At 35.1% G+C, this 13381-nt stretch overlaps 2 protein-coding genes across 2 annotated transcripts in view; one reads left to right on the top strand and one right to left on the bottom strand.

Annotated features, from left to right (window-relative positions):
* LOC133525989 (sortilin-related receptor-like) overlaps positions 1-13381 on the bottom strand; it is a 58730-nt gene that overhangs the window by 27820 nt on the left and 17529 nt on the right. The window contains 3 exon segments of the mRNA XM_061862444.1: positions 147-409; positions 10072-10320; positions 12441-12602. Coding sequence (XP_061718428.1) covers positions 147-409; positions 10072-10320; positions 12441-12602 — 674 coding nt within the window.
* On the top strand, positions 1956-5678 carry LOC133525987 (uncharacterized). Its single transcript, XM_061862441.1, has 2 exons — positions 1956-4237; positions 4980-5678. The coding sequence occupies exons 1-2, from the start codon at positions 3897-3899 to the stop codon at positions 5521-5523; spliced, it is 885 nt and encodes a 294-aa protein (XP_061718425.1). The 5' UTR covers positions 1956-3896; the 3' UTR covers positions 5524-5678.

Here is a 13381-nt window from a genome sequence, read left to right as displayed (position 1 = left end):
AGTAACAGTATAACAAATATATAGAATATCTATGATTTGGCCTCCTTGAGGTTTTAGAATTGAGTTTTAAATTTCATTGATGACTCAGTATCGAGTCCTTGAGACTCAAGGTGTAAAATATAAATGAAATACAAGAGATAACTTACTCTAGCCAAGTATCCTTCCAGTTCCCATCAGGGAAATAGCACAGGATCTGCTCCAAACTCAGCATAAAGTTGTACCGAGTGAAATCATGGCTGATCTCCGACACGTACAGATCAGCTAGAATCTCCGTGTGCATGACAGAGACGAATATACGTTTGTCGGTTACGTCGGCGATGTGGAACTTCTTCATATCAAGTTCGGTTTCGAATTCGGCTTTGTAGAAGGGACCTTTCATGTGAGAGATGTAGAGGTCCAGTGTGTTTCGCTGTAACAAAATTACATAATTATGGAATGCAAAACTATACACTGGCACACCCAGTTTTTCAGTAGAAAAGGTGCGAATTTTAAATTTTCTATGGGAAGGAATCAACCATTGGGGCCTACATTTTTCAAATTTGCCGCCGTTTCTACTGACAAAGTTGGTGTGCTAGAGTATATGTTTCTTATAAGTCTTATGATATTTTTACTATAGATTCGTTTTGAGATTAAGATTCTAAATCGGTCTACGGGATCCTTTAGGATACAACCGTTAAAGCGCAAAGATAAAGAGCAGCAAATAATACTTCTTCAAAATATCTAAAACAATGAAATGGGTCTTTTTATATGAAACCTTTCTACTAAACGTACGTTTTAGTGTTCTTGGGTTTATTCATATTATATCTTAAGGCCAAGCCAAATATCACATCGTATATTGCGTAGGCTTAACGTAAATATTTGTCTGATTATCACGACAATGTAGAACTACATATAGATAGATAGAATTTTTATTGGTATTAATCATACACAGGCAAATGAACAAATAATTTATGGGCAGTCATTTATAGGTAGGCATATGAACAAATCGATAGTTTTAACAATTTAACTCTTGCGATATAAAGATAAATTTACAAACAATGACATTAGAAAAATAAAAAATACTTAAGTACTAAAAAATAAACTATACATATAGGTACATTTTGTTTGTTTAGTTTTTATCGCTCATACGAATAAACTAGTGAGACACTAAATCTCATACGTGGCGCAGGATTCACCAAATGGCGGACCACGGTCCAGATCCGGACCGCCGACCTATATACATTATAATTGCTTATTTAATAAACTCAAGTAGAAACGGACCGCGATGGCTATTTTATTTTTAAAACCGGACCCTTGAAGAAACTAATTGGTGATCCCTGTTCTAGAGCATGTTTATTTGTTTTTGTTCTAATCGTATCGAGATGTTTTTTATGTTTGTTATCTTAAAGAAATTATAAGAAATAAATTCGTTGGGTTAGCTATGTGCGAAGTGCGTTGTGGGGGAAACATAAGAGACATCAACGGACGGGTTGTAATCATCATAGGTACTACTTGGCACCTGTCAGATAGCTAAATATGTCCCATACCATACATGCACGGAATGAACACCCCTACACTGTGCATTTGTGATTAAGCTGTGCTAACTATACTGAGAATTTTAACAATAGGTACGTATTTAGTTATATATTATAAAAATAGTGTACTGTTACATTCAATTAAATATTATATTTCGCCTTTTTAAGTTATCCGTTATACATAAATGAATAAGTTCTTAAATAGCATACTTGACGTTCTTAAATAGCATATTTAGCGGCGTGAAAATAGAGCACTTAAAAAAAAACAAAGTATAAAACAAACAGAAGCCAAGTGAGTCACAAAATATGAATAATGAATCACACGTTCATGTCGTACATCTAGCTGTTACAATTTTTTTTTAAATCGTCCTTGAGCATGTCAGGATATGCTCAGTTAGGGTTCCGTAGTCACCATTCTGTCAGAATAGGCTAAACGGCGGGGGGGGGGTTATTAGCAAATATTATGCAGGTACATTACAGTTAGGCCTCAAGGTTGTCTGGTATAGAATGCCTCGTGGCATAGTCCACCTTTTGTAATATAAGATTTTCTTTTGTGGAATATCAATAACGGCTGGACTGAGCATGTTCGCTCTAGTTTTCATTGAAAGTATTTATTAAGCTTTTGTTTTTCCATTTTTTCACATTTTTAGGCCCATGGTTCAAAAGTTAAAGGCGGGGGGATTACTTTATTTCGGAGCGATTATTACTGAAAAAAATCACTTATTCAAAAAATGGTTGTTGGAGACCCTTATTCAATTTGGAAGACCTATCCAACCCTCACCAAACATTTTGTATGGGAGATAGCCTACTTTTTTGTGGCGCCATGCAAGTTTTATGTATCCATGCCAAATGCAGCTTTCTAGCATTAACGACCACGGAGAAAAGCCGCGGACGGATAGACAGACGGACATGACGAAACTATAAGGGTTCCTAGTTGACTACGGAACCCTAAAAACGTATCTTAATGTTACTTTTTAATAAATTTCCTTCTTTTCCAAAACTCTATTTTTAGAGTCATTTTGATCATCTCGCGAATCGTATAGGAATGATCAATGTTGATCATATGTGTCCCACAGACTAGCGTGTAATGTAAATACATATATATCGTTGTCTAAGTACCCTCAACACAAGCCTTAGCTTGCGCTTACTGTGGGACTTAGTCAATTTGTGTAATAATGTCCTATAATATTTTATTTATTTATTTTATATTCATATTTTAAGACCCAAAATAAATAAAGGAATAATAATAAACTTTAAGTGCTCTCAAAACGGAATAAACGTACGCATAACAAATTTTGAGAAATTAGGATATTTTGACAATTATTATTTTCGAACGCGAACTTTCTGACTCATAGTTACAAAATAAATGTGTTTTCAAACGATTTTTATTTACAATCACTGTAATCTTGCTTTAAGGGACATGATGTCACGCATGCGCATTAATCCTGAAACGCAATTCAGTTGGTGTTTACGTAGGTATCGATTTTTTAGTATTTATATCTAATCTAGACTCCTGGCGGTCGTCAAGAGAATCTACGATCACGTCAATGCTAATTATAAAGATCAATTCTAATAAAAGTAGATTCAAATTACCTTTCCTATTTCACCATTTCCATATACGTTGTATGACGGTATCGTAATGGAAGGCACGAAATTGAATTGACATTTTTGGAAACGTATTTTCTCCTATTATTTATAGTATCGGTCGATAGTGCTCATTATCCGGGTAATATCAATCGGGGCATTCCAGGAGAATGTCGCCTACGTAACGCTATTCTTCGAATACATCTGAAAATGCTGAGAAAGCGATATTGGGTCTGGTCTGGTCTGGTAATATTGCATGACTTAGTTAACAAATTGACAGTAAGTATATTCCGAGTTTTACGGATTTGATTAAGGTAGATGCCATACAAAACAAAAGCGTTAATAGTTAGCAAACACTATACCTATAGTCTGCTTTTTAGCCTACAACGAAAAAAAGAATATGTATATAGTATTTTATGCAACAGTAAGGTACGTAAGAACGGTTCAGCTCGCCTAGTTTTGTGCCTCTGACCTACGAATTTTAATATTTATTGTCATCGCCCGAATACGCATGTTGTTCGCAATGTTTGTACATACATCATACATTTTACCTCATAACACATAACTATAACAATAGTAATAAATGGGAAAACAGAGCAATCAGTACCTATTTTTCGCTATAATGAAAATGTGACCTCATATTGTTTGAATTTTAAATTTCAATAGGTACAGACATGTTAAAACCACCATTTATGCTATCAGGACCGGGAAAATACGCACAGTGATTCACGAGACCAAATGTGAGTTATATAAAGCGGGAACTGTGTACAATAATTTCAATTGACATTCAAATCAACGATGGAGTTGTTACATATAACGCTGATTGCGATTTTAATAGTATTTTTGTGTGGGGTGCGCGGAGACGGAACGGTCCCTCTACCAAAGTTAGAAAGGAATACGCTAGCAACGCTTGGTGATAGGGGTTATCGTGACTCTAGGCGTTTAGACTGTGGGCTTTGGAATATTGAACTGCACGAATTTAGAAGTTCTGGTCATGTGTATGACCCTAGCACTGTACTGACGACTTCCAACTTCGGCAAATATCCTTACGATAATATTGCAATGAATAGGCAACACGGCGCGCTAGTAAATGGCGGTCAGGGAAAATTCTCATTTGCCGAATTAAAACATACTGACAGGTAAGTCTAACGATCTTCAATTTTTTTTTTTTGTATAGCTCATTTAAAGGGTTAGTTTAGTTTTATTTTAAAATAGTGCTAAATTATGCTAAAATTTGTTATAAAAAATTAAAACTAAACGGATCGAAACACACATACATGGAATACTCCGATTGCTATATATATATTGTTTACAGTACATATGGAGCTACTTTATAGCACTAGTGCGAGAAGTAGCATATTACGTTACTGTGTCGAACATTTAAAGGGCCATATGTACTGTAAAACGTTGTACGATACATGTGCGTATAGGTAATTCGCAACTCGTGTCGATTTAAAACACTCCCTTCGGTCGTGTTTTAATTTATCGCCACTCGTTTCGAATTTCCTATTTTTCGCACTTGTATCGTAATGTACTATAATATGTTTCATGTGCTGTTGGTTTTTCAATAAATAAATAATAATAAAATATTTCATCGGATCACGCTTTCATAATTGTGTCGACGGTTTTTAATTTAGATTTAGGTAATAAAATAATTTCATTTAATTGCATCAAAGTAAATGCCGAAGTTGCTCGATTTTGATAAACAAGAGAATTTAATAAAACAGATCAGAGCAAGTTGACTTCGTTTGGCTGACTTTTAATAACGATTCTTGCTGTAGTCCACATAAAAAAAATTAGCTCCATTTTTGTTAAGTTACCGCTACCGTGATACTTTTAAGTCCGTTAATTGGTTTATCGTGTATTTTCTTTTTGTTGTAGCCAAACCAAGAAAGTGTTGACCGTATACGCCCTACAAGTCGACGGTACCGGAAGCTACGCATATTGGCTGCCTCAAGGGCGCTCCATAGACATCCCGGCGAGGCCCAAACATGGTGACGCAAAATTCGTGTTCACCCCCAACTTTGGGGGCTGTTCGTGGACCGTCACCCCTACGCGTTACGGCAAACTTAGACTGCGACACGTAACGGGTAACAACGAAACTTACGAGTTTAACAATTTAGATGTAAACCAAAAGGGAGGTGCCACGACTTATGCCTTGCAATATAAAGACTATGGATACATTAAAGAGGGCAATCAATATGTAGAAAACTCGCACGCCTATGCTTACATGCACTATAACAATGGATGGAAACTTCATGTACAACAGAAAACTTGCACTCCAAATGGTTCTCCGAGCTTAAGTGATGTTCCCCAATATGGAAAGATACAGAAACTTAAATTTAATTATCCCACAGAAACTGTGCTCCAAACTAGGTACAATCAAATAACTAAGACCACGGTCTATAGGATTCCTATTCCTTAACGATAGGGATTTTGTCGCGTTTTGCACCTAATTAAGGTGCTTTTGCGAATTTAATCATTCATTTTTTTGTGTAATATACATCTATTTGTTTGCGCTTAACTTACTTTCCAAATAATTCCTTACTTAATTTTAAACTATGAATATTTTTAACGAAATGTTATTTGATGTTTCTTTCTTTATTTGTACAGATTATTTACTCATGATGAGATAATGCTTAAAGTGTGATTTGACATAGTAATAATTATGAAACAGGGGCCCGTTTCTCAAAAGCTTGTAGCCTGTAATACAAGTGGAAGTCCCTTTCTAACAAAAGCTATCAAAAAGTGACCTCCGCTTATATTACAAGTTACAAGCTTTTGAGAAACGGGCCCCAGGTGCCGTCAAAGACTAGGAGTTTTGACGATAAGCGGCTGTCATTATATTGCCAAATGTCTAAAAAGCATTCACTTACGAGTTTAAGTTTGTATTTTAGATAACAATCGGCTATTTCTTTCATTTTGGACAAATATATAGTAACACATCTTTGTTATCACCGAAATAAGGATGTGTTCCGATGTGTGTGTGTGTGTGTGTGTGTTTCACCACTTTGGCCGTCATATTTGATGCTGTCTGTTATTAAGACCCAATGTCTGATCCTTTAATTCAGTAATTGGCACTGTTTTTGTACGAAAATTAACACACCTGCGTTAAGTACGACTTACCACGACTGCCTTATCAGTGTCAAACGGACATATTCGCTATCCTCTGCGTAACTTACTTTCTATACCTCTCGCTCGCACTAATATGCCAGTACGAGCAGTAGTAAATAGTAAATATCACTGCAGTAGTATATATCACTTGTTGTACCTTTTCTGAATCACCAATTAAGTAAGCAAATTTTTAGGGAGTTGGCCGCTTTAATGTCCATACAAATTTTTTTCACCACAGGCGATCAAACTTGTAGAAAATGTAAGTCTAAAATGATTTTTTTTTAATGAAGGCCTAATTACAAAAAAATCGTCGTGGCTGCCAAGACACTGTTATGTTAGTCAGTTAGTAGCACTATTTGAGAATATTTTTCAAAAAACAGATCGTAAAAATCTTTTTATTTGTGGCTTCCATGGTCATTAGAGTGAAATGAGGAAGCAACATCCTGAAATTATGAAAAGCGTGAAAACCTTGAAAACCAGAGGACTTTTACTAAACCTCAAAGTCGATTTTCTGGACCAGCCTAAGGTGCCCTATTCGTGGTTAGAAGGTTGTCCATTCATTACTGGACACCCTGTATATAAAATTTAATTCGATATTTAATTAGGTAATCCTAGCAGGGGTACATATTTGCCCCAAAAAATTGGACTGTTTATTATTTCAGTGCAATCAGTCGTATATCAAACATTTGGCAATCGGAAAACCCAGCAACGATTCAGATACTTAAAAAAAATTAGTGTTTTCACAGGCGACAGGAATGAGGCGTCAGCGAGGACAATTTTGTCATATCACTCGTATTATTCACTTGACTGCCCACTTCCTCACTTTACTGGACGGTAAACCTATAGGATCCAGTTGACAACGACATCGCTGCAATATCGACTCTCTGTTTTAAACAATAAGTGTCAATTTATGAAATTTTGACTATGTTGAATCTTTGCTTAAGGATTAAATTTCAGGTGTATATAGGTACATATATGGTTTCCTTGCATACCATACCTACATTCTCTATAGATCCAACCAGTAGATTCAAGATAGAAGCAGTATAATTTTAGTATAAATTAGCTAGTAGTATATTACAGAAGTCATTTATACATTTTTACATCCTTTTTACTCCGCGCGATATCCTTATCTCCCGTCGCACGTGGCGTGCCATATCCTTTGTCCCCTTCTAATGTGACGACCTGTCTGGCCTAGTAGGAAGTGCAGGGCACTATGCAGCCGAAGGTCCCGGGTTCGGGTTTGTTCCTGAGTAATGGCTGTTTTCTTTGTATTTAAGTATTTATATATTATATATATCGTTGTCTAAGTACCAACAACACAAGCCTTATTGAGCTTACTGTGGGACTCAGTCAATTTGTGTAATAATGTCCTATAATATTCATTTATTTAATTATCTTTTATTTAATCAGCATCTCTTAAAAGGCCGCGTAAAGCCAGGAAATTATACAGGAACATATGTAGCGCCGCGCGAAACTTGCGACGGAAGGACGGAAGACTTGAAGATCGCGCGGGTTTTGACGTTTTATATCAATAACTCTAAAAGTATACTTCTGATTAAAATTTCGCTGGTCAAATCCCTCAGCTATATCACTAGCTATTTTATACTAAAATTATACTGCTATGGAATGCAGGGTAACGATATACAATTGAAGATAAATGAAAATTAGACATGTTTTCGTGATTTTTTTATCTCATTTTCATTGCATTTGCCCTTCATTAAAACGCGTAAATAATCAAAATAAAAACCCAACGATTTATTATAACTCAAGATATGTTATGTTATAGGCGTTCCAAAATTTAAGCGCTTATACGTTCTGACAAATGGTACCTGTTGCCTTTAGTCGCACGTCGCACTTGGGCAAGCGAGAAATGTGCAGATCCTAACACGCTCCCGCTCAACGATAGAGAAAGAGCCAAACTCATGTTTAACAACGAGTATGACAGAGATGAATGGAATTCGAAAATTAATCAAAAATGACATCTACGTAGGTATAGAAATATAATATTTGGAAGTGTGTTTTTTGTTCTTTATGTTTGAGAATAGCCTATCTATAGTTATACAGAGTGTTTATTTAGTCACCTGCAATAATTTACGGGGTGAATATATAGGTCATACTGGGCAACATTTACTACGGGACATACCCCGAAATCGAGAAAAAATTTTTGGCTGTTTCATACATTTTGGCTGTCTAACCTTGACATTTTCTAAGGAAGAGTAAAAAAAATTTCGGGATTTCGGGGTTGTTCCCATAGTAAAAGTTGCTTAGTATGACCTATATTTTCACTCCGTAAATTATTGCAGGTGACTAAATAAACACCCTGTATAATAGCATTAGAGCCCCGTCTTAACCTCTCCCAACAACGTGCTCATAATATGATAATAATACCAAAGTGTCCATGGCCGTAGTACCCGCATTGGAATTTTTCCATAAATTCCCAACCGGATTATTTTTACTATTATACGGTGATTGTTGAATTTATGTGCAATAATGACGATCGATTGTTAGAAACATAATTAATGCCATTATGCAATGACAATAGGAAAATAAGTATTGCTTCCAGTTATAAAGGATAATTGGTTCTTTTGAAACATTGCGATTGCAAATATTAACTACTATAATACGAGTACTACTATAATATTAACAATCTTGCATCGTGTCAGTATAAAGATATTAAAGAAACTGTGACATGTATGTGTGTGTGTGTGTGTGTGTGTGAACTGTTGTGTGTGTACTGTGATGTAACTGATGTATTAATTACTCGTGAAAATGCCAAACTGTGCATGAGGAAAACATAATCTGCCCAATTCTACAGCAAAACATTTTTGGGTCGCTAAAATGATTTTTGGTTTCTAAGATTATAATTATTGCATGTTTGCCAATGGGCCTTAGTTGCCTGATAATAAGTAATATTTGATTTGATTTATTAACTAAACAAATATTTGAAGTGAAAACGTAAACAAAATTGCATTCTTGCGAGATATTATAACTAATTGAAATAAATATTATTCTCACCCAATCACGATATAAGTAGAAAATGAGCAATTTTTAACGATAAAATCGTATTATTAACTAACACAAACGGGACTTAATCGCGTATTAAGTTTTAAATTTACCTTCGACGTTAACACAATCAATCAAATACAATCATAAACAAGATCAAGTGCGGGTAGTTCGAAAAACTCGCGCGGCTAGAGGATGTTGATGTCAACTTTAGCCAGTCTTCTCCGAGACCACGGGGACAATGCCGTCCTCGAAACGTCGGAGGTAAATTTAAAACTTAATACGCGATTAAGTCCCATTTGTGTTAGTTAATAATGTGTAAAAATCGTGAAAGTTTAAATCAGTGTTTTGATAAAATCATATTTATAAGGGTTGTACCTACGCTTGATATACGCGGGTCCTAAAATATCGCAAAATATATGCGTCAAAACACTAGAATAAAAGAAGGTGAAAGGCCACGAGGATAGGCCATTTTGCTTGTAGGGCATTTAGCTATTAGCTTTGCTTTATTTTATTCGTATTATTCGTGCTCGTAGGTATGGTAAGGTTTGGTTTTTATAAAGTCTCGTTCAACGTTTACAAATATCCTTAAATTATAAAAGTAGGTTTATTTGTTTGTTATTGATAAATCATCAAAACAAGACCCATTCCTTGCAATTATCAAGCGATTTTCATAACGAATACAATAAAGAATTAATGAGAATGACATCGAATACAATAAAGAATTAATGAGAATGACATCGAATACAATAAAGAATTAATGAGAATGACATCGAATACTATAAAGAATTAATGAGAATGACATTGTCATTATGTATATAAATTTTATCAAGCACATTCATGCATTTTCACTTACCTCTTTACTGAGCTTCGTAGCAAACATGAAATCGCCCTTGATCTGAAAGTCCTTAGCATCCTGGAAGACCGTGGTAGCATGTTCAAAGTCCGTAGGGTCACTGGCACTGAGCACTGTGCTGGTACCATTCGGCTTCCAACGCTCAACATAGAACGTCTTCTGAATACCCGGCCCGGAGGCCCAAATGAACGTTTTGACGTAACTCTGGATTTTCTTGAAGGATTTACCCCCATCCATGGTTAGATATAGCTGGAACAAATGTTTAGGTTACTTACATTCAGGCTTGTAAAAAAACAGGTTTTGACTGAAGAAAAGCCATGTTTAACGGTACAGAGAAGTACCCTAGGGATGGCAAATGAAACCGAACAACCTTAAGAACTCAGAAAATCTCAGATAGTATTATATAAAGATATGTTTAACAAAAATAGAAACTATTGGTCTAGATTAAGAGAAGAAACTGCAACATTATTTATTGATGACCGTTTGTTTCAAATTTAAATAAATAAATAGAAAGTAATGTAGCTCCACAATTTGTCACAGGACATGGAAGGTCGTGAGTTCAAATCTCCTCTGCGCTTAATTATTGTACCTAATGACTCTGGTTTAAAAAATCCACAAAGAGGATTCAGTGTTTGAATAGTTTAAGTTTCAGGGGGGCTAGCCAAGATGAAAATCTAACATCGACAAACACCAAATGAAAAGTTAAAAATATATCGGATATAGATACTACGAAAAATCACGCGACTATTTCCATAGGTACATTATGTTTAAGTTCCGATTGACGTTTTCTATCAACGTTTGTCATCTTGGCTAGAGATAATTTAAGTTTTCCGTGTTGGGGGATTTCCCGATATAGCCGGACCCCAACGCGGAACGCGGCGCGCTGCAATATTTCGACTTAAATTTGTTTCTCATCACATATTGTGATGTTCAAGATTTTATAGTGTTCGAGTAAATCCGAATCATCCTCAAATCTCGGACATTCCTGAAAATCGTATCCATGATGCCATGATGTACGATGGAATTTTTCGTGAATATCTGGATCATCCCACATTCGTAACGGATTACAGATTTCCCGATACACCCCTTCTCTTAACAATAAATACATATTTTGCGATTCGGGCATTTATCATTTTTTCATGAAGAATATTTATGAGAAGCACCATGAGTCCATGACATTAAAAGAAAGTAAAAGCGTAAAATACCTATTTTAATGATATCCAAGATCATGCAAACGTAAATTCACTCGCGCTAATTTTAAAAATTATATGTATAGGTATCACCTACGGTAATTGGTTTTATCAATGTAAATAATAACACGCCAAAGAAAGTAAAGCAAAGGAAAAAATGTCCCTACATTTTAAATAATCTGTGGTTTGATCTGCAGTCAATGAACTGATAAGGAAACAAAGGATTTGCATGTTTTCCATTATGCTAAAATAAGCCAAAAGAGAGAATGAACAATGTCTTACAAATATTTTAGTATGGTGTCAACTAGTTTCAAACATCGACATGTAATTAGATTTTTTTTTTAAATATAAACTATACTATACTTGCATTGCAGGCAGATCAAAGATTCACAATAATTAACAAGCAATTAAAAAGTATGTATGTAAGCTTTTGGGTCATTCTAGGGATAAAAATACTTATATGTAACTTTATATCTAGAAATAAATTAACGCTTAAATTTCCATCACAAATAAACACGCAATTCAAAAACAACACACAATAAATGGTGACTCGTGTTACTCTTGAATGACCCTGATGCTAAGCAAGTTTTTTTGCCCTAAGTAACTAACGGAACAGAGTACAGCAGCAAACACCATATTTTAAGGCCAGACCATACCAGCTGGGTGTATGTAGGCATGCCGTACATGTGCACACGTCATGCACAGGCCGTAAATGGGCATTTCAGAAAAAAGTTACACTGTACTTTTTTTTAAACCTAACAAATTTTGGGTTATTTCTCACTCAGAATCACGAGCACTACTGATATAAGCAATAAAAAAAGGGCCGTACTTTTAATTGTCAGTTTTGTAATGCAGTTAACCATAGAAGTTGAATGGAACGTTACAATTGAATTTCAATTATTTATTTGTATCGAATATAGGGAGATCCATATAGTGTTAGTACAGTACACAACTCACTAATAAATTATGTATGGAAATTAAGGATAATTAACCGGGTCCACATTGAGCGAGCATACGCGCGAGGCAATTTCCACACGCACAAAACGACCAGTGTACACGTGGCAAAATTGTGATTAAGGCAAAACGGGTACACTTTTTTCTGAAAACCCCCATATAATACAATAAATTAACATGAAAGTTGAGTAGCTAAAGCTAAATAAGATCTAAGCTCAAACTTACATGTCTATTAGAGTCCACTTTATCCAAGATCACATATATGTTTGGGAACTCCTCATCAAAGGCCAACTCGCTGGGGTGGAAGTCCAGATCTGAGCGATTGATGTGTTGTCCATTGTCATTTGTGTAGAACAATTTCTTGTTGGTAGAGTCCACAAATACACACTACAAAGAAAAATGTGTATCAATATAAACAATAACATTATTCTACATAACAGTGATTACAATTAAAAAAACAAACCAAAACCTATCTATAGAATGTTGATTACTTATGATTGTATATTCTTATCATTTCCTATATAAAATATTTTTTGCCCATATGACCGATTTTTGATGACCGGTCTGGCCTAGTGGGTAGTGACCCTGCCTATGACGCTGATGGTCTCGGGTTCGAAGCCTGGTAAGGGCATTTATTTGTGTGATGAACACAGATATTTGATCCAGAGTCATGGGTGTTTTCTATGTATATAAGTATGTATTTATCTATTATACATATGTATATCGTCGCCTAGATACCCATAGTACAAGCTTTGCTTAGTGTGGGGCTAGGTTGATCTGTGTAAGGTTATCCCTAAATATTTATTTATTATTTATTTATTTGTCCCCAATAACCATTTAACTTATAAACAATATGTCATTTTGATTCTGTTATTATTACATACTGATAACTGAAGCTCCTTCATTCATAAGAGATATTATTATTATTATTAGTCAAGAATATTATAAATTACAATATAGGTTCATAAAAATGATACGGTTATACTCATATAGAATATTATAGAATCAACATGAAGCATCAACTGAACTTTAGAATAGTTTGATAACATCTTAATTGCACCAAATTGCTTCAATGTTGCATTCTCATGAGATGTTGAGCTTGTCATGCAATTATTTAATCAGGCAGTAAATTAGTTTATCCACCTGTACCAATTGTCTATTGGAAA

The sequence above is a fragment of the Cydia pomonella genome, chromosome 15 (assembly GCF_033807575.1).
Source record: "Cydia pomonella isolate Wapato2018A chromosome 15, ilCydPomo1, whole genome shotgun sequence".
Taxonomy (NCBI): domain Eukaryota; kingdom Metazoa; phylum Arthropoda; class Insecta; order Lepidoptera; family Tortricidae; genus Cydia; species Cydia pomonella.
The sequence above is the reverse complement of the archived record's forward strand: the minus strand, read 5'-3'. Positions and strand labels throughout refer to the sequence as shown.